General features: G+C 49.9%; 1 protein-coding gene across 1 annotated transcript in view; it reads right to left on the bottom strand.

Annotated features, from left to right (window-relative positions):
* Positions 1 to 23,222, bottom strand: part of LOC110470949 (uncharacterized) — a 100,399-nt gene that overhangs the window by 17,753 nt on the left and 59,424 nt on the right. Inside the window, exons 52-70 of the mRNA XM_077783713.1 lie at positions 22,489 to 22,533; positions 21,919 to 21,963; positions 21,511 to 21,555; positions 20,716 to 20,751; positions 19,145 to 19,204; positions 18,436 to 18,561; positions 17,756 to 17,827; positions 17,566 to 17,601; positions 17,217 to 17,276; positions 16,435 to 16,479; positions 15,304 to 15,339; positions 12,925 to 12,960; positions 11,165 to 11,221; positions 10,962 to 11,033; positions 9,547 to 9,618; positions 9,061 to 9,096; positions 4,002 to 4,082; positions 1,421 to 1,474; positions 1,116 to 1,169 (exon numbers count right to left, since the gene is read on the bottom strand). Coding sequence (XP_077639839.1) covers positions 1,116 to 1,169; positions 1,421 to 1,474; positions 4,002 to 4,082; positions 9,061 to 9,096; positions 9,547 to 9,618; positions 10,962 to 11,033; positions 11,165 to 11,221; positions 12,925 to 12,960; positions 15,304 to 15,339; positions 16,435 to 16,479; positions 17,217 to 17,276; positions 17,566 to 17,601; positions 17,756 to 17,827; positions 18,436 to 18,561; positions 19,145 to 19,204; positions 20,716 to 20,751; positions 21,511 to 21,555; positions 21,919 to 21,963; positions 22,489 to 22,533 — 1,068 coding nt within the window. The remainder of the gene's footprint in view (positions 1 to 1,115; positions 1,170 to 1,420; positions 1,475 to 4,001; positions 4,083 to 9,060; positions 9,097 to 9,546; positions 9,619 to 10,961; positions 11,034 to 11,164; positions 11,222 to 12,924; positions 12,961 to 15,303; positions 15,340 to 16,434; positions 16,480 to 17,216; positions 17,277 to 17,565; positions 17,602 to 17,755; positions 17,828 to 18,435; positions 18,562 to 19,144; positions 19,205 to 20,715; positions 20,752 to 21,510; positions 21,556 to 21,918; positions 21,964 to 22,488; positions 22,534 to 23,222) is intronic.

Genomic DNA, 23,222 nt, shown 5'->3' with positions numbered 1-23,222 from the left:
TGAGAATTCTGTGCCATGGATCAGGAGGGATTTGGGCAGGGTTTAGTTTAGCTTTTAACCCCAGATTTTCCTGAAATTCCCTAAAAATCTTAAAGCTTCCTGGTCCATGGTTCTCTGCTCTTCCAGGCCTTCCAAGAGGGATTTTCCCACAGAAATGGGGTGGATTCCTCAGGATTCCGTGCCATGGATCAGGAGGGATTTGGGCTGCGTTTAGTTTAGCTTTTAACCCCAGATTTTCCCAAAATTCCCTAAAAATCTTAAAGCTTCCTGGTCCATGGTTCCCTGCTCTTCCAGGCCTTCCAAGAGGGATTTTCCCACAGAAATGGGGTGAATTCCTGAGAATTCTGTGCCATGGATCAGGAGGGATTTGGGCTGGGTTTAGTTTAGCTTTTAACCCCAGATTATCGTGAAATTCCCTAAAAATCTTAAAGCTTCCCGATCCTCTGTGATTCCCTGCTCTTCCAGGCCTTCCAAGAGGGAATTTTCCACAGAAATGGAGTGGATTCCTCAGGATTCCGTGCCACGGATCAGGAGGGATTTGGGCTGGGTTTAGTTTAGCTTTTAACCCCAGATTATCCCAAAATTCCCTAAAAATCTTAAAGCTTCCCAATCCTCTGTGATTCCCTGCTCTTCCAGGCCTTCCAAGAGGGATTTTCCCACAGAAATGGGGTGGATTCCTCAGGATTCCGTGCCACGGATCAGGAGGGATTTGGGCTGGGTTTAGTTTAGTTTTAACACCAGATTATCCTGAAATTCCATGCAAATTTTAAAGCTTCCCAATCCTTTGTGATTCCCTGCTTTTCATAGGCCTTCCAAGAGGGATTTTCCCACAGAAATGGGGTGGATTCCCGAGAATTCTGTGCCACGGATCAGGAGGGATTTGGGCAGGGTTTAGTTTAGTTTTAACACCAGATTATCCCAAAATTCCCTAAAAATCTTAAAGCTTCCCGATCCTCTGTGATTCCCTGCTCTTCCAGGCCTTCCAAGAGGGAATTTTCCACAGAAATGAGGTGGATTCCTCAGGGTTCCACGCACGAAACTTTCCTGGGAATGTGTGTGAAACAATTTTGGGGATGGGGCAGCTGGAGCAGGGTGGAAATCTGGGCTTGGCTCACCGTGGCACCTTTGGCTCCGGGAGCGCCGATCCGGCCTGGAAGGCCTCGCGAGCCCTGGGAATAAAGGAGAACACCGGGAATGAGGGCAGAGGAGGAATTCTGGGGCTGCTGGGTGCTCCTTCCCCATCTCTGCTCGTCCCAGCCTTGATTTCCCAGGATCACGGGGTGGTTGAGGTTGGAAGGAGCTCTGGAGAACGTTTCTCCAGCTCCCAATCCAAGCAGTGCCGTCCAAAGGTGTTCCGCCACCTCCCCAGGGATTTTGGGCATCTCCAAGGATGGAGATTTTCCCTGGATCCATGTCCTACCGTTGTCCCTTTCTGCCCGGTGTCACCAGTGGTCCCGGGGTCACCTTTCCCTCCCTACATGGAAAAAAAAGGACAAAGGAGATGAAAGTTCAGGAATAACGGGCCAAAATCCCAACCACTGGAAGTTTTTTGGGAGCCTCCCTGTCACGAAGGAGCCGATCCCAGGAAATCCATGAGGGATTTAATGGAAGATTCTTTGGTTTCCTGCTTTCCATCAGGCAGAGAGGGACTCGGGATGTGCAGGGAATGGAAATTCGGGCGTTGGTAAGAAGCTGAGGAAAACTCAGGCTGGGAAACACGGGATAAATACAAAATTTTGGGATATGGATGCGCTGGGAAGTGGAGGAGGATAACTCCTAAAAACCAGGCCAGGATGTGCATTGGAGACTTTTCCAGGATTTGGGAAAGACCCTGAGGAAAGCCCCGAGGCCTTTAGGGGGGTGGGAAGGGAAAGGAATGGGGGATCTGGGAAGGAGCAGACAGGAATGTGGGATCTGGGAAAACACAGAGAGGAATGTGGGACCAGGAAAGAACAGACAGGAATGTTGGATTTGGGAAGGAGCAGAGAGGAATGTTGGATTTGGGAAGGAGCAGACAGGAATGTTGGATTTGGGAAGGAGCAGGGAGGAATGTTGGATCTGGGAAGGAGCTACAGGAATGTTGGATCTGGGAAGGAGCTACAGGAATGTTGGATCTGGGAAGGAGCAGACAGGAATGTGGGATCTGGGAAGGAGCAGAGAGGAATGTGGGATCAGGAAAGAACAGACAGGAATGTGGGATCTGGGAAGGAGCTACAGGAATGTGGGATCTGGGAAAACACAGAGAGGAATGTGGGATCTGGGAAAACACAGAGAGGAATGTGGGATCAGGAAAGAACAGACAGGAATGTGGGATCTGGGAAGGAGCTACAGGAATGTTGGATCTGGGAAGGAGCAGACAGGAATGTGGGATCTGGGAAGGAGCAGACAGGAATGTGGGATCTGGGAAGGAGCTACAGGAATGTTGGATTTGGGAAGGAGCAGACAGGAATGTTAGATTTGGGAAGGAGCAAACAGGAATGTTGGATCTGGGAAGGAGCTACAGGAATGTTGGATCTGGGAAGGAGCTACAGGAATGTGGGATCTGGGAAGGAGCAGACAGGAATGTGGGATCTGGGAAGGAACAGACAGGAATGTGGGATCTGGGAAGGAGCAGACAGGAATGTTGGATTTGGGAAGGAACAGACAGGAATGTGGGATCTGGGAAGGAACAGACAGGAATGTTGGATCTGGGAAGAACAGACAGGAATGTTGGATTTGGGAAGGAGCTACAGGAATGTTGGATCTGGGAAGGAACAGACAGGAATGTTGGATCTGGGAAGGAGCAGACAGGAATGTGGGATCTGGGAAGGAGCAGACAGGAATATGGGATCTGGGAAGGAACAGACAGGAATGTTGGATCTGGGAAGAACAGACAGGAATGTTGGATCTGGGAAGGAGCTACAGGAATGTGGGATCTGGGAAGGAACAGACAGGAATGTTGGATCTGGGAAGAACAGACAGGAATGTTGGATTTGGGAAGGAGCAGACAGGAATGTTGGATCTGGGAAGGAGCAGACAGGAATGTGGGATCTTGGAAGGAGCAGACAGGAATGTGGGATCTGGGAAGGAGTTACAGGAATGTTGGATCTGGGAAGGAGCAGACAGGAATGTTGGATCTGGGAAGGAGCTACAGGAGTGTTGGATCTGGGAAGGAGCAGACAGGAATGTTGGATTTGGGAAGGAGCAGACAGGAATGTGGGATCTGGGAAGGAGCAGACAGGAAGGTGGGATCTGGGAAGAACAGACAGGAATGTTGGATTTGGGAAGGAGCTACAGGAATGTTGGATCTGGGAAGGAGCAGACAGGAATGTTGGATTTGGGAAGGAGCAGACAGGAATGTTGGATTTGGGAAGGAGCAGAGAGGAAGGTGGGATCTGGGAAGGAGCAGACAGGAATGTTGGATTTGGGAAGGAGCAGACAGGAATGTTGGATCTGGGAAGGAGCAGACAGGAATGTGGGATCAGGAAAGAACAGACAGGAATGTTGGATTTGGGAAGGAGCAGACAGGAATGTGGGATCAGGAAAGCACAGACAGGAATGTGGGATCTGGGAAGGAGCTACAGGAATGTTGGATCTTGGAAGGAGCAGACAGGAATGTGGGATCTGGGAAGGAGCTACAGGAATGTTGGATCTGGGAAGGATCAGACAGGAATGTTGGATCTGGGAAGGAGCAGACAGGAATGTTGGATCTGGGAAGGAGCAGACAGGAATGTGGGATCTGGGAAGGATCAGACAGGAATGTGGGATTTGGGAAGGAGCTACAGGAATGTTGGATTTGGGAAGGAGCAGACAGGAATGTTGGATTTGGGAAGGAGCAGACTGGAATGTTGGATCTGGGAAGGAGCTACAGGAATGTGGGATCTGGGAAGGAGCAGACAGGAATGTGGGATCTGGGAAGGAGCAGACAGGAATGTGGGATCAGGAAAGAACAGACAGGAATGTTGGATCTGGGAAGGAGCAGAGCCTTTCCCAAACAATCCGTGTCCTTTCCTGCCACTCACCGGATTCCCCTTCTGCCCCTGGAGGCCTCTGTCACCTTTGGCTCCCTTGATCCCGTTCTTCCCATCCTGTCCTGCTGCGCCCTGCCAGAAAGTTGGGAAAAATTCATTCCAGAGCCAGGGAAAAGGGATGAGGAGAGTCCAGGATGGAATCAGGACCCCTCAAGCCGAGGGCGGGAGTCCCCCAGGAGCAGCCCCAAGGCCTGAGGCTGGGATTTATTCCCATTCCTCACCCCAATTCCATGGGTTGTAAATCCCTGCCAAATGAATTCGGAATTCCAGCCAGGGAAACTGTGGCACCAAAAGGGTCGTTCCAGGCAAGGGGATTTGGATGGGGTTGGGAATGGGAACAGGGATTTAAGGAATGTCAGACCCCGGGGGGCTGCAGGGTTTTTTTTATCCCATTTTGGAATTTTTTTGGCTTCTGGAGCCACATCCAGCACTGGGAGCTCATTTCATGGAATCTCCCATTGTTGTGGGAGCAAAATAAAGCTGCTAAAATCCCTCCTTTTTTTTTTAATTTTTAAATTTAAATTTTTTTTTCCCAAGGTTGTTTTAATCTCCTCATCCATCCCGGCCGATTTTCATGGCATTTCCCAGCACCTGGATGTGAAGGAAAAATTGGATTTATCCCCACTTGAGCCCCTCTGAGGGGAGAACTAATTGGCTGCTTGAGGAAATCCGGGGCTGAACAAGTGGAATTCTCTGCTGGGAATTTGTTTGCTGCGGTTGTTGGAAGGAAACAAATTCATTAAGTTAAAAATAAAAATCAGATTTGTCTGCCAGGGACTCCCTGGATCAGGGAAAATCCATGTTCCTCCATATTCCAGGCACAGCTATCTCTCTATTGGTAATTATTTATTGACACAAGCAACAGAAAATTCCATCTGGGGATGTAAATAAACCATAAAACCCCAGGGAAAATGGGAATATTTCTGTTTGCTGGGACAGATTGGAGGGTAATAAACCATTAGTGTGATGGTTAAATCCCACAAATCCGGGATACCTTCAAGTGCCTGGAGTTTTGAAGGAGCTGGGAGCTGGGATCAGACCAGGAATGGATCAAAAAGCTTTTTTGGTGCACTAAAAAACCTGACATTAATTAGAATTCTCCTAATTAACTTTAATATTTCCCTTAAATATCCCAAATATCTCAAATGCCAGGTTTTCCATGAGATCCTTCTTATCCTGAGAGAATCCCAGCTGGGTTTAGGAAAAGTTAAGCTCACTTAAGGATATGCTGAAAGAAAGTTGGGTCTAAGCCTGGCCTACTTAATCCAGGCCACAGAAATAAAATTTAGAGCCAGGTTTAAACTCTCCATAAGTGGTTTCCTGCTTATCCTGGGCTGGAGAGATTTTGGAATATGGATTGGAATGTTTAAAATCATAAGGATGTGCTGGAAAGCTGGGTCTAAGCCTGGCCTACTTAGTCCAGGAAACATAAATAAGATTTAGAGCTGGGTTTTATCTCTCCCTTTCCTGCTTATCCTGGGCTGGAGAGATTTTGGAATATGGATTGGAAGGTTTAAAATCGGGATTGGACATGGCCTGAAAGGGAAGAAGTTCATGGAGGTGATGCTTTCCCAGGACGGGGAAAAGATGGGACAGGAGGAATTAAAAGAGGAAAAAAAAAAGGGGAAAAAATAAAAGAAGGAAATGCAAAGAAGCCAAATGGAAATTTGTTCCCTCGGATTTCCATCCCGAAAAGATGGGACAGGAGGAATTAAAAGAGGAAAAAAAAAGGGGGGGAAAAAAATAAAAGAAAGAAGGAAATGCAAAGAAGCCAAATGGAAATTTGTTCCCTCGGATTTCCATCCCGAAAAGATGGGACAGGAGGAATTAAAAGAGGAAAAAAAAGGGGAAAAAATAAAAAGAAAGAAGGAAATGCAAAGAAGCCAAATGGAAATTTGTTCCCTCGGATTTCCATCCCGAAAAGATGGGACAGGAGGAATTAAAAGAGGAAAAAAAAAAGGAGAAAAAATAAAAGAAAGAAGGAAATGCAAAGAAGCCAAATGGAAATTTGTTCCCTCGGATTTCCATCCCAAAAAGATGGGACAGGAGGAATTAAAAGAGGAAAATAAAAGGGGGGGGAAAAAAATAAAAGAAAGAAGGAAATGCAAAGAAGCCAAATGGAAATTTTTTCCCTCAGATTTCCGTCCCGGTGTCGTGCCAGGGAAGTCAAGGCTGGACAATAAATGGGAGTAAATTAAAATTTAACTGGCAATTTAAAGGCAATTACTGGGGGAATGCTGGGAACGGCTCCGGCTCTTCGGATTTGGGATGGAAACGTTGCTGGAATGGAGCTGCCAGCGCCGCGGGTCCACGCAGGGAGGCTGAGTCACCCACCCCGTGACGCAGAGAACCCTCGGATCCTCCGATTCCATGGAAAAATTCCCGTGGGTGGAGGCGGGGAGAAGCTGGGAATGAGCAGGGACACCCCGGGAAAAGGCTGGAATCCATGGGGGATGCTCCCCCGGAAGGACGGAGCCGTTGGAAGGATGAATTCCCAAAGTTCTCCCCGAAAGTTTTTCCCACCTCCTGGGCTCCTGCTCCTCGGTGTTTGATGGGATGATGCAAATGGAATCTCCACCTTGGAAAAATGGTTTTAGCGCGTCCCTGCTGGGTTCTGGGCAGGATTATCTGCTGCAGTTTTGAGTTTCTTTCCCCCCCCCAAAAAAAATAATTTGGTGTTTGGGGTGGGAATTGCCCGGTTTAGTGGAAAATTTCCCTTGGCAGGGGGTTTGGGATGAGAGGATCTGGAAGGGAATGATCCAACCCGCAGCGTTTTAGGATCCTGTGTGATCCCAGTTTTCCTGAAAAAAATTAATATCCATCATAAATTCCTGCTTAGAAACCATTCCCACTCCTGCTGAGCTCTGAGTCTGGCGCCCTCCAGACTCCAGGGATTCAAAATCCCTGGAAAACCAAAACAGGGAGCATGAAATGAGAGAAAAGAGCATTTAAAAATCCGAGTTTTGGGGAGAACAAGGGGTTAATGCACATCGTTATTTTAATGCACATCGTTATTTTAATGCACAATCACGGGGAATAAAGGAGAGGAGCTGGACGCTCGAGTCCATGATCCAAATGACGAGTTAATGGGAATAAAAAGCAGCAATTGGAACATAAAAGAGGGAAGGGAGGCGGGAATGGTAGAATAAAAAGGGAGCGGAGCTTTTAGAAAAGTGAGGAAAGGAGGAGGAGGCGCCTGGAATATCCAAACTGGACCCGTGGGTGAAATCAAGCGGATCCATTGAAATATTCCGAGGAATAATTGCAGGGAGAAGACACAAACGCTGTCAGCTCGGTTGGGAACTTCCATGGATCAGGAAATTGGGAGAGTAAATGGGTGAGGGTGACAAAATCACGGCCAGGGAATTCAGCGGGAGCAGCAATCGTTGGCAATTTGTGGGAATAACAGACGGGATTAGAGGGAAATGAAGGAAAATGAGGAGGCGTCACCTGGAAGATTTGGCGTTGGATCCAGGCAGGATGGGAGTTCTGTCCTCGGGAAAAGGGGGAAAGAGGATTTGGGGAATGATGGAGAGCTCGAGATCAACTCAGGGAAGGGATAATCAAAGTGGGAGCGCTTGGGAAATGAAATGGGAGCTCAATTCCCACCAGGATCCTCCCTCAGGTGCCTGAATGGATGGGAACGGTGGGTGAGAATTCCCTAAAATGACAGGTGAGAATTCCCTAAAATGACGGGTGAGAATTCCCTAAAATGACGGGTGAGAATTCCCTAAAATGACGGGTGAGAATTCCCTAAAATGACGGGTGAGAATTCCCTAAAATGACAGGTGAGAATTCCCTAAAATGACGGGTGAGAATTCCCTGAAATGACAGGTGAGAATTCCCTAAAATGACGGGTGAGAATTCCCTAAATCTCCCAATAAAACCAGTGGGGAGTGAACGTGGCAGAGGTAGCCCCAGGTGGGTTGAATTCCAGGATTTATGGATCTTCCAGCATTGTCCCAGCTTGGATCCTGGCTTTCGCAATTTTGGGAATGTGGTGAGGGACCAAATCCCAGCTTTGCCCTGCACCAGCAGAATCCCAGGATATTTCCAAAAGGAAGATTCCTTTGCTTTGCTCAGATGGAAGTCACCACTCTGTGGGAATTATTATCCCTAAAATCCAGGGAAAAACAGGATGCTGGCATCCCTTTGCACACAGCAAACTTTGCTCTATTCCCGGATGGATTCGGGCCATGGATTCAGGCGTTCCCTACAAAACAATTCCATAAATATCCTCAATCCAACACCTGGCAGTGCTGATCCCAGGTCTTGCGGCACGTTCCGGCCTCGAGGCTGTGCCCAAGTGCTCAGAAGGTGGTTTATAATTAATAATAATAATAATAAATGCAATAACTAATTGGATGAGGGCCTTTTCCTCAGGGAGCAATTCCCACTCGGGATTCCAGGCCCTGTCAATAATTCCGTGGCTGTGACCAGGAATCAACGGGGACTCATTTCTTTGGACAACCTTGGAAATTTGGAGTTTGGGCCCTTAATTTAAGGGCGGGACTCGATGATCCCGGTGGGTCTTTTCCAACTCCAAATGTTCCATGAATCCATGATTCTGAGAGTCTTTGGAGCTTGGAGGCATTTCCACTTGGGGTGAATATACAAAGGCATTAAAAACATTAAATAAACGTATTTTTGCTGTGTTCCTTGATGCAAAATCATGGAACCACGGAATGGTTTGGGTGGGAAGGGACCTCAAAGCCCATCCAGTTCCAATCCCAAGGGCGGGGACGCCTCCCATTGCCTTGGACACTTCCAGGGATGGGACATCCATAATTTTCTGGGAATTCTGTGCCAGGGCATCGGGAACCTCACAGAGAGGAATTTCTTCCACAGGCCGTAACCCCGAACCTCTGGCTGCGATCCCTGATCTCCAAGCTGGTTTTCCAGCAAAACCTCCAGGAACAGGGATTTTGGGAGCAGCTCCGAGTTCCCATGGCCTCTTCCCACCCTTTCCCAAATTCCTGGCCTGGGAGAGGACCAGGGCCCTTTTCCACACCCAGGGTTTGGGAAGGCAGGGAAACGTTTTCCAACTCACGGGAGATCCCGGCGAGCTCGGTTCTCCTGGCTCCCCCTGCAAGGAAAGCGGGGATGAGTTACCCTGGGGAAGAGCCGAGATCCCTCTGGAAACAGGGAATGCTGTAGGAATTCTGGAAAAGGGACAAAGAGAGCTTTGGGCAGCTGGAAGGACAGTGGGATATCCCAAATATCCCAGCTGGAAAACAACGGGTTCCACTGGCTCTACATGGAGCTTGGAGAACATCTGTCACCTCCCTCCTGGAATATTGACATTCCAGCAACTCCTTAGTGACCATTCCAGCCTGGAAAACCTCCCAGAGCGCTCTGCTCCTTTAAAATCTCCAGGATTTTCCTGGAAAAGTGCAGCTGCTCCTGCTTTTCCAGAGTTTCAATCATTCCAATCGGGAAATTTGGGGAGGGAATGAGGGATTATATCCCATGGGAAAACCGAGATGGGATTTTCCACCTCAGTCCTGGCAGGAGATGCCTCAAGTTTGGAGCTTACCTTCCGTCCCACGGGTCCTCTGCTCCCGAAAAGTCCCATCATTCCCTTGGATCCAGCTTCTCCTTTGATTCCCTAGAATGTTAAAATCCCTGTTTAATACATTGTGAGCACCTACCCTCGGGAATTTATCCCTGGAAAAACCCATGGAGATAACGCAGATGACCAAAAGCACCATTTCCATATCAAAAATTCCATCCCAGGGGTCAGGAAGAAAGCCACCAGTGCCAGGACTTGGCAGGGACCTCTGGGAATTGTTATGGAAAAGATTCCTTGCCCAGTGGTGGGGATTGCAGGAGGACAGGCGGGAAGGGGGTTTGGATCCTCGGGATGAGCTGTATCTCTGCCAAAAATCCAGGAGAAGACCCTGCTGGGCTCACTGGGGCTGGAGATTCCACTCTCCAAAGTCATCCAGATGTTTATCCAAGAGGAGACATTCGTGCGTTATTTTATGGATTATTTTTTCATGGATTATTTTTTTTTTCCTGGAGTATTTTAAAGGGTTGTTTTTTACGGATTAATTTTTACGGAGGAATTTTCATCAGAGTCCAATCGGATGAACGAAATACATGGAATTTCATCCGACTTTAAAAAAACATGGGAGAATCTCCAAGAGTTTCCTTCGCTTTGGGGACCCGAGCAGCGGGATCAGAAAAGGGCGGGATCTGCCTCTTCCCAAGGGACGTGCCCACCTTGGATCAGGCAATTCCCACCCGGAATACACTGGGATCCAGCTTCCCGTGGGAAATAACCGGAGCTGGATGTGTCACTGCTGCTGTAGGAAATTCAATTTATTCAATCCTGGCTCAGGCTTGTGAGGCCAAAGCCATTTCCATGCGATGGAAATCGGGATGAGTAGGACACGGAGACGGGAGCTGTGACTCAGCCGGGAGTGGGAGAATTCCATGATTCCTCCCAGGAAAAGGGGGCTGGGTTGGGACCTGGGATGAGCTCCTGGGGAGCAGAGGGAGAGGGAGGAGCTCTGCCACCACCCAGGGGACGCAAAGGGACACAGGAGCCATCCAAGCCTTCCCGAGAGCATTCCAGAGGCTCCAGGAGCACGGATGGCTCCTGGAGGGAGAGGAGGGTGCGGGAACGGAACGGTCGCTTTTCCCAGTGGGACACCCGAGGAAATGGGATGCGCTTGGGGTCCCCAAACCCCTGCCCAGCCCCCTCCCCTCCCTGTCCATGCCAGAGCTGGGTGTGGCTGTGTTTTCCAGCAGAATCCCGGGATGGTTTGGGATGGAGGTGACTTTAGAGATCACCCAGTTCCGATCCCAGCCGTGGGACACCCTCCACGATCCCAGGTTGCCCCAAGCCTCGTCCAGCCTGGGACTTCCAGAGGCATCCATAATTTTTCTGGGAATTCTGTTTACCGCCCTCAGTCCCTTCCTCGCAGGGCTTTGGGAAATTCCCACCTTTTCTCCTACGGGTCCGTCCTCTCCCTTCTCGCCTTTGTCTCCATCAAAACCTGGCGGTCCCTGCTCACCCTGAAAGGAAAACCAGGGATTGGTGGATTTGAATGATTCCACCTCTCCTGGAAGGATCCAGCCGGATCCAAGTGCTGCTTCCCAGCGCCGATCCCGAGCAGGGAAGGGACAGCTTGGAAAGCCAAACTTACGGGATCTCCTTTGGTGCCTTTGTAGCCCTGGGGTCCAAAACTCGTCACGGATTCACCCTGGAGCAAGGAGAAAACAGGGAAAGGGATCCACCGTGAGCTGGTGGGAATGCAGCGATCAACAACAGCATTGATTGTTAGGGTTAATCACCCTTAATTAGAAGCTGGATCATGAACATGCCCAGAAAACCCCAAATCCGGAGGTTTCCCAGTGACCTCCTGAAAACGTTGGAGCCCGCTGGCGTTATCCCAGCGCATTTCTCCGGGATGGAAACGGACAACGGGACCGTTCCCTGATCCCAGCGCTGGGACACATTCCGTGAGCGCCCCTTGGCTTTGTCACTCAGCGGGTCGGGATCTCCAGAGGATTTCCAGCTCTTCCCAGCGGCCGCCGGCAGGATTGGGAATGAGCTTTCCGTGGTTTCCTAAGTGATGGATGCAGCTGGAGCTGAGGAACGGCTCCAAGGTCACCCCTTAGAGGGAGGTTCTGGGAGGTGACACCCCAAAGTGTCACCCCTGGGAGCCACAGGGACCCCACGGACACATCCGTGCCAAGCTCCTCGGGGAGTGGAATCCCGGCCATCCCAAGGAATGTCTCTGCTCTGGAGAAGGGACGGTCGTGTCTCCAAAGATGGACAGCCGGGCTCCCTTTGGGAAAAAATTCCCTTCACTCAGCTCCCTTCAGGGCAAATATTCCCAGTCTGGGTGATTGTGCCTTGCTGGGGTTTCACCAGCTCTGCATGCCTCAACATTCCCAAAAATCTGGCGTTTTTTGGACTCTGTCCGAGCCTCTCCACGTTCCGGTTTCATACACATTCCCGCTTCCCGGCTCTCTAGCAGAGGCAGGATGGGGCTCAACAAATTTTGGGGATAGAAGGGAGACTAAAAATCCTGCAGTTTAATCCAGCCCTGGGATCCATGGAGTTATTCCCACGTCGATCCGGGGAGAAGGAGATGGAAAATGAAGCTGCAATCAGGCGGAACAATCCCAAGCCGGTTTTTCCCCTCCGGCTCCCGTTTTATCTCCGATTCCACCTCGTCTTTTACCAAGGCATCCTTTGGAAAACTCATCCCGCTCATTCCTTCGGCTTGGGAAGAGCTCCGAGGCTTCCTCACAAAGCAAATTAAGAATTGATTGGTCTCCGGGGCGGGCGAGCTCCTTTCCAGAGGAGCTTCCTCAGAGACAAATGGGCCTTAATCACGGAATATTGCGTGACTCAAAGGGCGGCATCATCACGGAGCTTTTCCAAAATCTCATTTTCCAACCAGCCATTCCGGCCAGGAAGGGACTTAACAAAACGCCGGGCACGAGTTCAGCGGTTTCTGAGCATTTTCCAGGAGCACTTGAGGAGTTATTTTCCCATTACCTGTCAGGAGCCGGCTCGGGCTGGTGGAAATTAGGTTTGGCTTTGGGGTCAGCTGCTCATTCCAAAAATCAGGGGGAATTTTCTTCCTCTCTTAATTCAGGAGTTTTGTGCCCCGGAAAATCGTTCCCAAAATGACTTTTGTTAAAATTTTTTTTTTTTTATTATTGTTGTGCTTTTGTAGGATCCCATCAAATCCATCCCACAAACATCAGCTCTGAGAGATTGCGAGGATGGAAGCAAAAAATTGGGATTTAAATTGGTGGAGACCCCCAAAAAGGAGGGGGAGAATCCAGGTGTTGTCTCCATTTCACAGGCACAACAAGGAGAGGATGGATCCAGGTTTTTCTGGGAGCCACACTGAAAGGAAAAACCCCCAAAAAACTGGGATGTCCTTACTCGTTCTCCCTTTGGTCCCACAAGTCCCCGATCACCCTAAAAACAGGAAAAGAGAGGAAAAAAAGGTGAATTATTCCCTTTTTATTGCCTCTTGTGCTGCTCAGGCCACTGATCCCACTCCAAGGCACTAAAATCTCCGGGAGCTGGAAGTGAGATCCTGTGGACACGCTGGAAAACCCTCAGCTCGCCATGAAATGATGTGGAAAAACCCAAATTTATGGCACTGACAGGGAATAACACCCCAGAGGACTGAGATGGTTTTCCTGATCCATGCTCAGCACAAAGCGGGATCGCCGCCGGATTTCCCATCCCAGTGGGATTCAGCACCTCCATCCTGCAGGGGTGGCATCCCAAAAATGAAGGATTTCCCACATTTCTCCCACAAATCTTTTAATGGAATCCGTATGGAATAGGAGCTGGAGTGCAGAGCACACGAGGCTGATCCAGGGGCTCTCCCAGTCCAATCCCAGGAAATCTGGGATTATTCCCAAAGGCTGATCCAGGGGCTCTCCCAGTCCAATCCCAGGAAATCTGGGATTATTCCCAAAGGCTGATCCAGGGGCTCTCCCAGTCCCTTCCCAGATCTGGGATTATTCCCAAAGGCTGATCCAGGGGCTCTCTCCATCCATTCCCAGATCTGGGATTATTCCCAAAGGCTGATCCAGGGGCTCTCCCAGTCCATTCCCAGATCTGGGATTATTCCCAAAGGCTGATCCAGGGGCTCTCCCAGTCCCTTCCAGGAAATCTGGGATTATTCCCAAAGGCTGATCCAGGGGCTCTCCCAGTCCAATCCCAGGAAATCTGGGATTATTCCCAAAGGCTGATCCAGGGGCTCTCCCAGTCCAATCCCAGGAAATCTGGGATTATTCCCAAAGGCTGATCCAGGGGCTCTCCCAGTCCAATCCCAGGAAATCTGGGATTATTCCCAAAGGCTGATCCAGGGGCTCTCTCCATCCATTCCCAGATCTGGGATTATTCCCAAAGGCTGATCCAGGGGCTCTCTCCATCCATTCCCAGGAGATCTGGGATTATTCCCAAAGGCTGATCCAGGGGCTCTCCCAGTCCATTCCCAGATCTGGGATTATTCCCAAAGGCTGATCCAGGGGCTCTCCCAGTCCAATCCCAGATCTGGGATTATTCCCAAAGGCTGATCCAGGGGCTCTCCCAGTCCCTTCCCAGGAGATCTGGGATTATTCCCAAAGGCTGATCCAGGGGCTCTCCCAGTCCATTCCCAGATCTGGGATCATTCCCAAAGGCTGATCCAGGGGCTCTCCCAGTCCAATCCCAGGAAATCTGGGATTATTCCCAAAGGCTGATCCAGGGGCTCTCCCAGTCCAATCCCAGGAAATCTGGGATTATTCCCAAAGGCTGATCCAGGGGCTCTCCCAGTCCATTCCTAGATCTGGGATTATTCCCAAAGGTTGATCCAGGGGCTCTCCCAGTCCATTCCCAGATCTGGGATTATTCCCAAAGGCTGATCCAGGGGCTCTCCCAGTCCCTTCCCAGGAGATCTGGGATTATTCCCAAAGGCTGATCCAGGGGCTCTCCCAGTCCAATCCCAGATCTGGGATTATTCCCAAAGGCTGATCCAGGGGCTCTCCCAGTCCCTTCCAGGATATCTGGGATTATTCCCAAAGGCTGATCCAGGGGCTCTCTCCATCCATTCCCAGATCTGGGATTATTCCCAAAGGCTGATCCAGGGGCTCTCCCAGTCCAATCCCAGGAAATCTGGGATTATTCCCACTGGTTTAAAAGGGCAGCTGCTGCCCACAGCACCAGGGAACAAAGTGCAGATAAGAGCTACAGATAAGATTTACAGATAAGATTTACAGATAAGAGTTACAGATAAGAGTTACAGATAAGAGTTACAGAGAAGATTTACAGATAAGAGTTACAGATAAGAGTTGCAGATAAGAGTTACAGATAAGATTTACAGATAAGATTTACAGATAAGAATTACAGATAAGAGCTGCAGATAAGAGTTGCAGATAAGAGTTACAGATAACATTTACAGATAAGATTTACAGATAAGAGTTACAGATAAGAGTTACAGATAAGATTTACAGATAAGAGTTACAGATAAGAGTTGCAGATAAGAGTTACAGATAAGATTTACAGATAAGATTTACAGATAAGATTTACAGATAAGAGTTGCAGATAAGAGTTACAGATAAGATTTAGAGATAAGAATTACAGATAAGAGTTGCAGATAAGAGTTGCAGATAAGAATTACAGATAAGAGTTGCAGATAAGAGTTGCAGATAAGATTTACAGATAAGATTTACAGATAAGAGTTGCAGATAGGATAAGAGATGTAGATAAGAGTTGCAGACGAGATAAGAGTTGCAGATAAATTTTGTAGATAAGATCAGTTCTTACTCTCTGGCCTTTCATGCCCGGGAAGCCTTTTGGACCCTGGAAAAACACATTAAAAACACGTAAGGATCCACAAAAACAGGTGGGAAGTGGGAAGGTGAGAAAGTTGGGATAGAGCAGCCTCCATCCAGAGGCAGAGCTGCTTCCAGGGGTGGGCTCCAGCCTGGAAAATCCGCTGGAAGAACCAGCACAGGAGCTCCTACTTTAACCCTCTGTGCACCACCGGGATCTCCTGGCAGGTGGATAAATTCAGCCAAATTCCCTCATTTTGAGAATCCCAATGGGATTTTTGGACCCTCATCGTCCGGGAAAAGCCGGGTTGCTCCAAGAGGTTCCTCCAAGGTGGAGGTGGATCCTTGGTGGGGATCTCCAGATCCCGTGGAGGCCAAGGCAGGATGGGAAGGGCATTTGGGGAGGTGAGAAGCCCCTGGTCACCCCATTGTGGTCACCCCTGTTTGCTAAATTCCCGGGAATATGCGGGAAGATGGGAGTTTCCATCTGCAGGGACACCTTCCACTATCCCAGGGTGTTCCAAACCTCGTCCAACCTGGCCTTGGACACTAGCAGGGATGGGGCAGCCACAAATTTTTCTGGGAATTCCGTGCCAGGGCCTCCCCAGCCTCACAGGGAAGAATTTCTTCCCAATATCCCGTTTTTCCCTGCCCTATTCCAGTTCAGAGCCATTCCCCCACTTCCTATTGCTCTGCGTCCTTATAAAAAAAAATCCTCTTCCTTTCATTCCGTGAAAAAATAATAGCCTAATAAATAATAATTAATAAATAAGAACGAGTTTATCCAAATTCCAGCTGCTGTTTGTGTCTCCCCCTACTCAGCCCCCTCCAGTGGAACGAGAACCTGAAATTCCTGCTGTGAAATTCCCGGAATTCCTGCAGACTTGACAAACGGCAGGGAGGGATTGATATTCCAGGAGGGCTTCCAAACCTTGGGATGAGCCACCCAACTGGACAAGGACAGTAAGGGAGTCACAGGATTTCCACTCCCCCATCCCACTGGAATTCAGGTTCCCAAATCCCCGTTTCCCACGGGGAATAATCCCCTTGTGTTTCTCTCATGGCTCGCGGGCGTTCTGCCAGCCGCGGATCCGTGGTTTTCTGGGAATATGGGAACACTCACCATCATTCCAGGGGGACCCCGCATTCCCACGATGCCCTCGTCACCCTGGGGGACGCAGAGGGGCAGGGGCAGCAACGAGGAATCCCAAACCCACAAACCGTCCCGCCGGGAATGGGGCAGGCAGAATTCCCTGTCTCCAGAGGACTTCCCAACCTCTTTATCCCTCCACCGGGATTAGGTGCCGGATATTCTCACGGATTGGGATGAAAGAGCTGCGCTGGAGGGTCCATGGAGGCCTTTGATGACCTCCTTGAGTTGACCCTACAGGACCTGCCTTCAAACCTCAGGAATTGCCCGAATTCCAAATAATTGAGGCCAAGTTTAGGTCTCCCCTATGAAGCCAACACAACCTGAGATCCTGGGATTTAGATTTATGCTGGAGTCGGAAGAGCAGGAACACGATTCCGATAATTTCCTTTGGATAACGAAGCTCCAGCAAGGTTTGCCCACGGCTGTTGACATTTCCAGGGAGTGTTTTGCCTCGGGGGCCTCATCCCAAAGCAGGTGGGGAGTTTTTCCCGATGGATGAGGCCATAAAATCCCAATTTATTTGTGGGACAGCCGCAGGAGCAGCAAATTTAAACGCGGCCTCCGATTCCGACTCCGTCTTTGCCGGAACGAGACCAAAACTTCTCAGGGATAGGATGAAAAGGGAATTTTGCTGCCTGAAACCCTTCAGGAATTTCTGGGATGGGTGGGAGGGAGGCGATGGATAAAGCTGCCTCCAAAGGGGCCGGGAGGCTGCAGGAATCCAAGCCTGGAATATTTATGGACGGACCTACCCGAGGGCCAGGGAATCCATGGGGACCTCTTGGACCAGCAGCTCCAACGCCAACTTCTCCCTGGAAAGCAGAGAATTCCAGAGGTGTCACCGGGAGCAGGGAAACCCCACCACACAATTCCTGATGAGTTTGGCCAGGACTGGAATCCCGGGAAGACTCAGGAGACTCATTTCCATGGATTTTCTGCTGTTCTCTCTGGAGGGTGCTCCAGGAACCGTGGGAGGGAGTGGCGGTGGAATGGGATGGAGTAGGATGGGGTCAGGGATGAGGAGCCAGGAGAAGGCAGGGAATTGTCCCATTCCCATCCCAGGATTTGTGCTCATGACTTTCCCGGGACGGTGGCACTGACCTTGCTGCCTTTGGGTCCAGGTGTCCCAGGAATTCCCTGGAGGACAAGGAGAACAAGATAAAAAGGGAGGATTTGCTTTGGAAGTGCTCGGCGCTCTCCTTTCCCAACATTCCCGGAGGATCGAAGCCCATCCAGCCCAGATCCCTCATCCATGCTGCCCAAAAGGCACAGGGAACATGTACGAATCCACCTCTTTTCCTGGGAATCCCGATGGTCCCACGGGCCCAGGAGATCCACTCCGGCCTCTCCTGCCACGTTCCCCCTGGAAAACAAAAGCCTTTGAGAGGAGGACACAGGGATGGGAAAGGTCCCAGTTGCCCTGATCCAGGCAAAAGCAGGAGCGTGGATCCGAGTGTTCCTTGCACTGGCAGGAATTTCCTCATGGAAAGGGCGGCCAGGCATCGGCAGAGGCAGCCCAGGGAGGTTTGGAATCCCATCCCTGGAGGTGTCCCAGGAATTCCTGGAGGTGCCACTCATGGGGGATTTGGCACAGCTGGACCCCGTGACCTTGGAAGGGCTTTCCCAACCTCAGAAATCCTGGGATTCTGGGATTCCTCCCTCGGTTCCCAGGGATTAATGACCCCAACATTCCAGCTGCCACTCCTTGCCAGTCCTCTCCTCCAGCCACACCGTTAAATTCCCAGGAAGAACAACTTCCTGGGAGCTCCACTGCTTTCCTTAGGAACCTGAGGAGCATCCCGTCATTCCAATCATTCCCGGTACCTTTCCTTTTCCATCAGGGATTTTTTTTCCCACTTCCCTGACAACCTCCAGGCTCAGGAAGACCTGGAATTGTGCCCACCTGGCACGGGCAGTTTGCTCATTGTGGTCACCCTGAGGTGACAAACACAACCCATGGCGTCCCCTCACCTTCTGTCCCGGAATTCCGGGCACGCCCGGAGCCCCTCTGTCCCCCCGGGATCCGGGAATGCCGGCGTTGCCGCGAATTCCTTGGATGCCCTGAGCTCCTGGAGGTCCTGGGGCGCCTGGCTCACCCTGGTGAGGGAATCACAAGGAATTGGGATATTGGGTGGGATCTGCTGGAGGTCCTGGAAAGAGTCTGGGATATCTCCTGGAATTCCCACGGCCAGCGCGCGGAATTTGGGACAACACTTCCAGTCCTGATCCACGAGGAGATCCAAGGGCTGGAGAAATTGTCACCGAACTTCGGGATGTCTTTTCTTCCCAAGTTTTGGTGACAAAAGGGATTTTCCATGGCTAAATAAGGACAGAGCCTTTATCTCCTGTGGCGAATTCAAATATTCCAGGGATCCCTGGAAGTCATTCCTGGCGAACCCACAATTCCCTGGAATTCTTTTCCCAGCCTGAGGATGTCCCTGCTGACTGCAGAGGGGTCAGCCCAAACCCTCCTATGATTCCAAATTTATCCTCAGGATCTCCCTCTGGAACGGCCCTTTGGAGGACACAGAGCATTCCCTCTATCCCAAATCCTTCTCCCATTTTTCCAGGATTATTTTGGTGCCACTTCCGTGCTCCGCATCCAGCGGTGGAAAACCAGGATGACAAAGAGGAAAAACCCAGGGAAAAAAAAATAATTCCAAGCGAGATTCAACCTTACCTTAAATCCAGGTGGGCCAGCCTGGCCAATGGGACCTCTGAACCCGATTCCTGGTTCTCCCTGTGAAAGGAAAGTTGGGAAAAATCAGGAATTCTGCTTCCAGTGTAGAGCCAGCACAGGGAGAGTTTGGTTCGTGCCGCTCCAGGGAGATCCAGCTGAAATCCCACCGAGCTGATCCCACTCCGAGGGTTCCTGCGGAGCCCTCATCGCCTCTGGATGAGCTGAGCTGCAGAGACAAAATGCTGGGAATCAGCTCTGGAAAAGAGGGAGCTGGAATATTCCCGGGAATGGTATCCCAGGGTTCCGGGTCAGACACATTCCCTGGAATTCATGACTCCAAGGTGTCCTGTCCCTCTGATCCTCCTGGAATATTCCCAGGAACGTTATCCCAGGATTCCGGGTCAGACACATTCCCTGGAATTCATGACTCCAAGGTGTCCTGTCCGTGTGATCCTCCTGGAATATTCCTGGGAATGTTATCCCAGGATTCTGGGTCAGACACATTCCCTGGAATTCATGACTCATTCCCAAGGTGTCCTGTCCCTGTGATCCTCCTGGAATATTCCTGGGAATGTTATCCCAGGATTCCGGGTCAGACACATTCCCTGGAATTCATGACTCCAAGGTGTCCTGTCCGTGTGATCCTCCTGGAATATTCCTGGGAATGGTATCCCAGGATTCCGGGTCAGACACATACCCTGGAATTCATGACTCATTCCCAAGGTGTCCTGTCCCTGTGATCCTCCTGGAATATTCCTGGGAACGTTATCCCGGAATTCCGGGTCAGACACATTCCCTGGAATTCATGACTCCAAGGTGTCCTGTCCCTGTGATCCTCCTGGAACATTCCCGGGAACGTTATCCCGGAATTCCGGGTCAGACACATTCCCTGGAATTCATGACTCCAAGGTGTCCTGTCTGTGTGATCCTCCTGGAATATTCCCGGGAATGTTATCCCAGGATTCCGGGTCAGACACATTCCCTGGAATTCATGACTCCAAGGTGTCCTGTCTGTGTGATCCTCCTGGAATATTCCCGGGAATGTTATCCCAGGATTCCGGGTCAGACACATTCCCTGGAATTCATGACTCCAAGGTGTCCTGTCCGTGTGATCCTCCTGGAATATTCCCGGGAACGTTATCCCAGAATTCCGGGTCAGACACATTCCCTGGAATTCATGACTCCAAGGTGTCCTGTCTGTGTGATCCTCCTGGAATATTCCCGGGAATGTTATCCCAGGATTCCGGGTCAGACACATTCCCTGGAATTCATGACTCCAAGGTGTCCTGTCCGTGTGATCCTCCTGGAATATTCCTGGGAACGTTATCCCGGAATTCCGGGTCAGACACATTCCCTGGAATTCATGACTCCAAGGTGTCCTGTCTGTGTGATCCTCCTGGAACATTCCTGGGAACATTCCCTGTGATCCTCCTGGAACATTCCCGGAATTCCGGGTCAGACACATTCCCTGTCCGCAGCCACACCTCAGGAGGTGGCCGGGATGCTGATCCCGAGGCGGGAATTTGGGATATGGGAAAAGGAGGAGAAGTCACCCCTGGCCGGTCCTTTACCTTTTGACCTTCCTCCCCTCGTTCTCCTTTGGTGCCCTGGGGGATAAAGAGAAGATTCCAAGGTCATGGAATTGTCACCCCTGAGATTTCCAGGGATTCCCTGCCTGGAATGTGGGGAAAAACTGGGAAAACGCCCTAATTCCAAGGAATTCAGTGATGGGATGAGAGGGGACATCAAACGTCCCTCTCAGGTCGATGTCTGGGTGAGCGGCATCAATTCTACTTCAATTATTGAGGTTTTTGGCTAATTTTAAGGTAATTCCTTAAAAAGAAATAATAAATATTGTAAAAGAATAATTAATTGCTTTAAAAAGAATTGCTTTAAATAAATTAACTATTTTAAAACACCAAAAGAATGAATTCAAATTAATTTAATTACTTCAGTATCATGCGCTGCTCTGTCCTATCCAGTTTATCCATAATAAATAATTCTGATTAAGACATTTTTACCTAATTATTTATTAATAATAAATAATAAAAAAAAATCACTGCCCAAAGTGTCCATGAAATGAGATTTTTTGTGGCATTTTTTCCATCCCTACCCCTCATTCCATGGCTGGAATTTCCTTGTCCATCCCAAATTTCAGTTCTCTAATCCAGCAGAAAATGAGCAACTGGGGGCCCCCCTTGAATTTTTGGCGTTTGGGAACACAGTGATTCCATCCTTGAGGTTGGAAAATTCCTCAAAAAATCACTAAATCCAACCTTCAAATTTCGTATTTCCTCCTGGGCGTGGCGGATGTGGGGGAAACCGCTGGAATTTCAAAGGATCAGGCTGGAAAACCCCATCCCTACCTTTTCTCCTTTGTCTCCACGGGATCCAGGAGTTCCCATTTCTCCCTGGAAAACAACCAATCCCCCCCAAAAAAATCAATCCCAAAAAATTCATTATTCCCAGGGATTTTCCCTCCCCTCTTCGCACCGCTTGAATTCTTGGGATGGCAGGATAGAATAATTCCATCATTTTGGGTGGAAAATTCCTCAAAAATCACTAAATCCAACCTTTCAATTTTGCGTTTCCTCCTGAGCGTGGCAGAAAAACTGCTGGAATTCGGGACCAAAACCCCCAGGAATGTTTGGGAATGTGCCAATCCCAGTTTCCATTGGACCTGAGTGTATTCCCAGCTGCTTTTCCCTTTCCAGACCCTCTCAGCACAGGGAATTCCGGTTTCAAAGGATCAGGCTGGAAAATCCCATCCCTACCTTTTCTCCTTTGTCTCCACGGGATCCAGGAGTTCCCATTTCTCCCTGGAAAACAACCAATCCCCCCCAAAAAATCAATCCCAAAAAATTCATTATTCCCAGGGATTTTCCCTCCCCTCTTTGCAGCAGCTGCCCACATTCCTGCTGCAGTTTTTGGCAAATATCCATGGAGGAATCCCTGCTTTCCAGCACTCCCATTCCCACAATGGATTGGGAATTCTCCTGTGCAGTGGGAATGCAGAGGGAAAAAGCACAAATCCTGGAGCAAAGGATAAATCCAGGCTCCCCCTATCCCAAGGGAATAATTTGAAGCAGATGTTCAATAATTCCATGAATTTGAAGGAGACAGGAGGAATCCCAAAGTGATTGAGAATTCCCAAAACACAAATCCCATGTTTGGATCAGCTGTGAAGGATTCCACCCTGGAATTGCTGCTCATCGCCAATGATTTAGTTTTGATTTTCCTGACTTTTTTTCCTGTGATTCCTCAGATTCCAAAGTGAGACAGCTCTGGGAATATGGATCATTATCCCGGGAATGTGCATTAAAATGTGGGATAAAAGCACTGACCTTTGGGCCACGGGAGGAGGGATCTGCTGGGCCACCTCCCTCCTTCTGCAAGGAAAACATGCACCGGGATGGGATGGGATCCATGGGATGGGATGGGATCAGTGGGATGGGATCCGTGGGATGGGATCCTTGGGATGGGATGGGATCCATGGGATGGGATGGGATCCGTGGGATGGGATCAGTGGGATAGGATGGGATCAGTGGGATGGGATCCTTGGGATGGGATGGGATCAGTGGGATGGGATCCATGGGATGGGATCCATGGGATGGGATGGGATCAGTGGGATGGGATCCATGGGATGGGATGGGATCCGTGGGATGGGATCAGTGGCATAGGATGGGATGAGTGGGATGGGATCCGTGGGATGGGATCCATGGGATCAGTGGGATGGGATCCATGGGATGGGATGGGATCCATGGGATGGGATCCATGGGATGGGATGGGATCCATGGGATGGGATCCATGGGATGGGACGGGATCCATGGGATGGGATGGGATCCATGGGATGGGATGGGATCCTTGGGATGGGATGGGATCAGTGGGATGGGATCCATGGGATGGGATGGGATCAGTGGGATGGGATGGGATCAGTGGGATGGGATCCATGGGATGGGATCCATGGGATGGGATCCATGGGATGGGATCCATGGGATGGGATGGGATCCGTGGGATGGGATCTGTGGGATCCATGAGATCCATAGGAGGGGATGCCATGGGATGGGATGGGATCCAT

Source organism: Lonchura striata, chromosome 5 (assembly GCF_046129695.1).
Source record: "Lonchura striata isolate bLonStr1 chromosome 5, bLonStr1.mat, whole genome shotgun sequence".
Lineage (NCBI taxonomy): Eukaryota > Metazoa > Chordata > Aves > Passeriformes > Estrildidae > Lonchura > Lonchura striata.
Note: the sequence above shows the minus strand (reverse complement) of the source record. Positions and strands in the feature narration are given on the sequence as shown.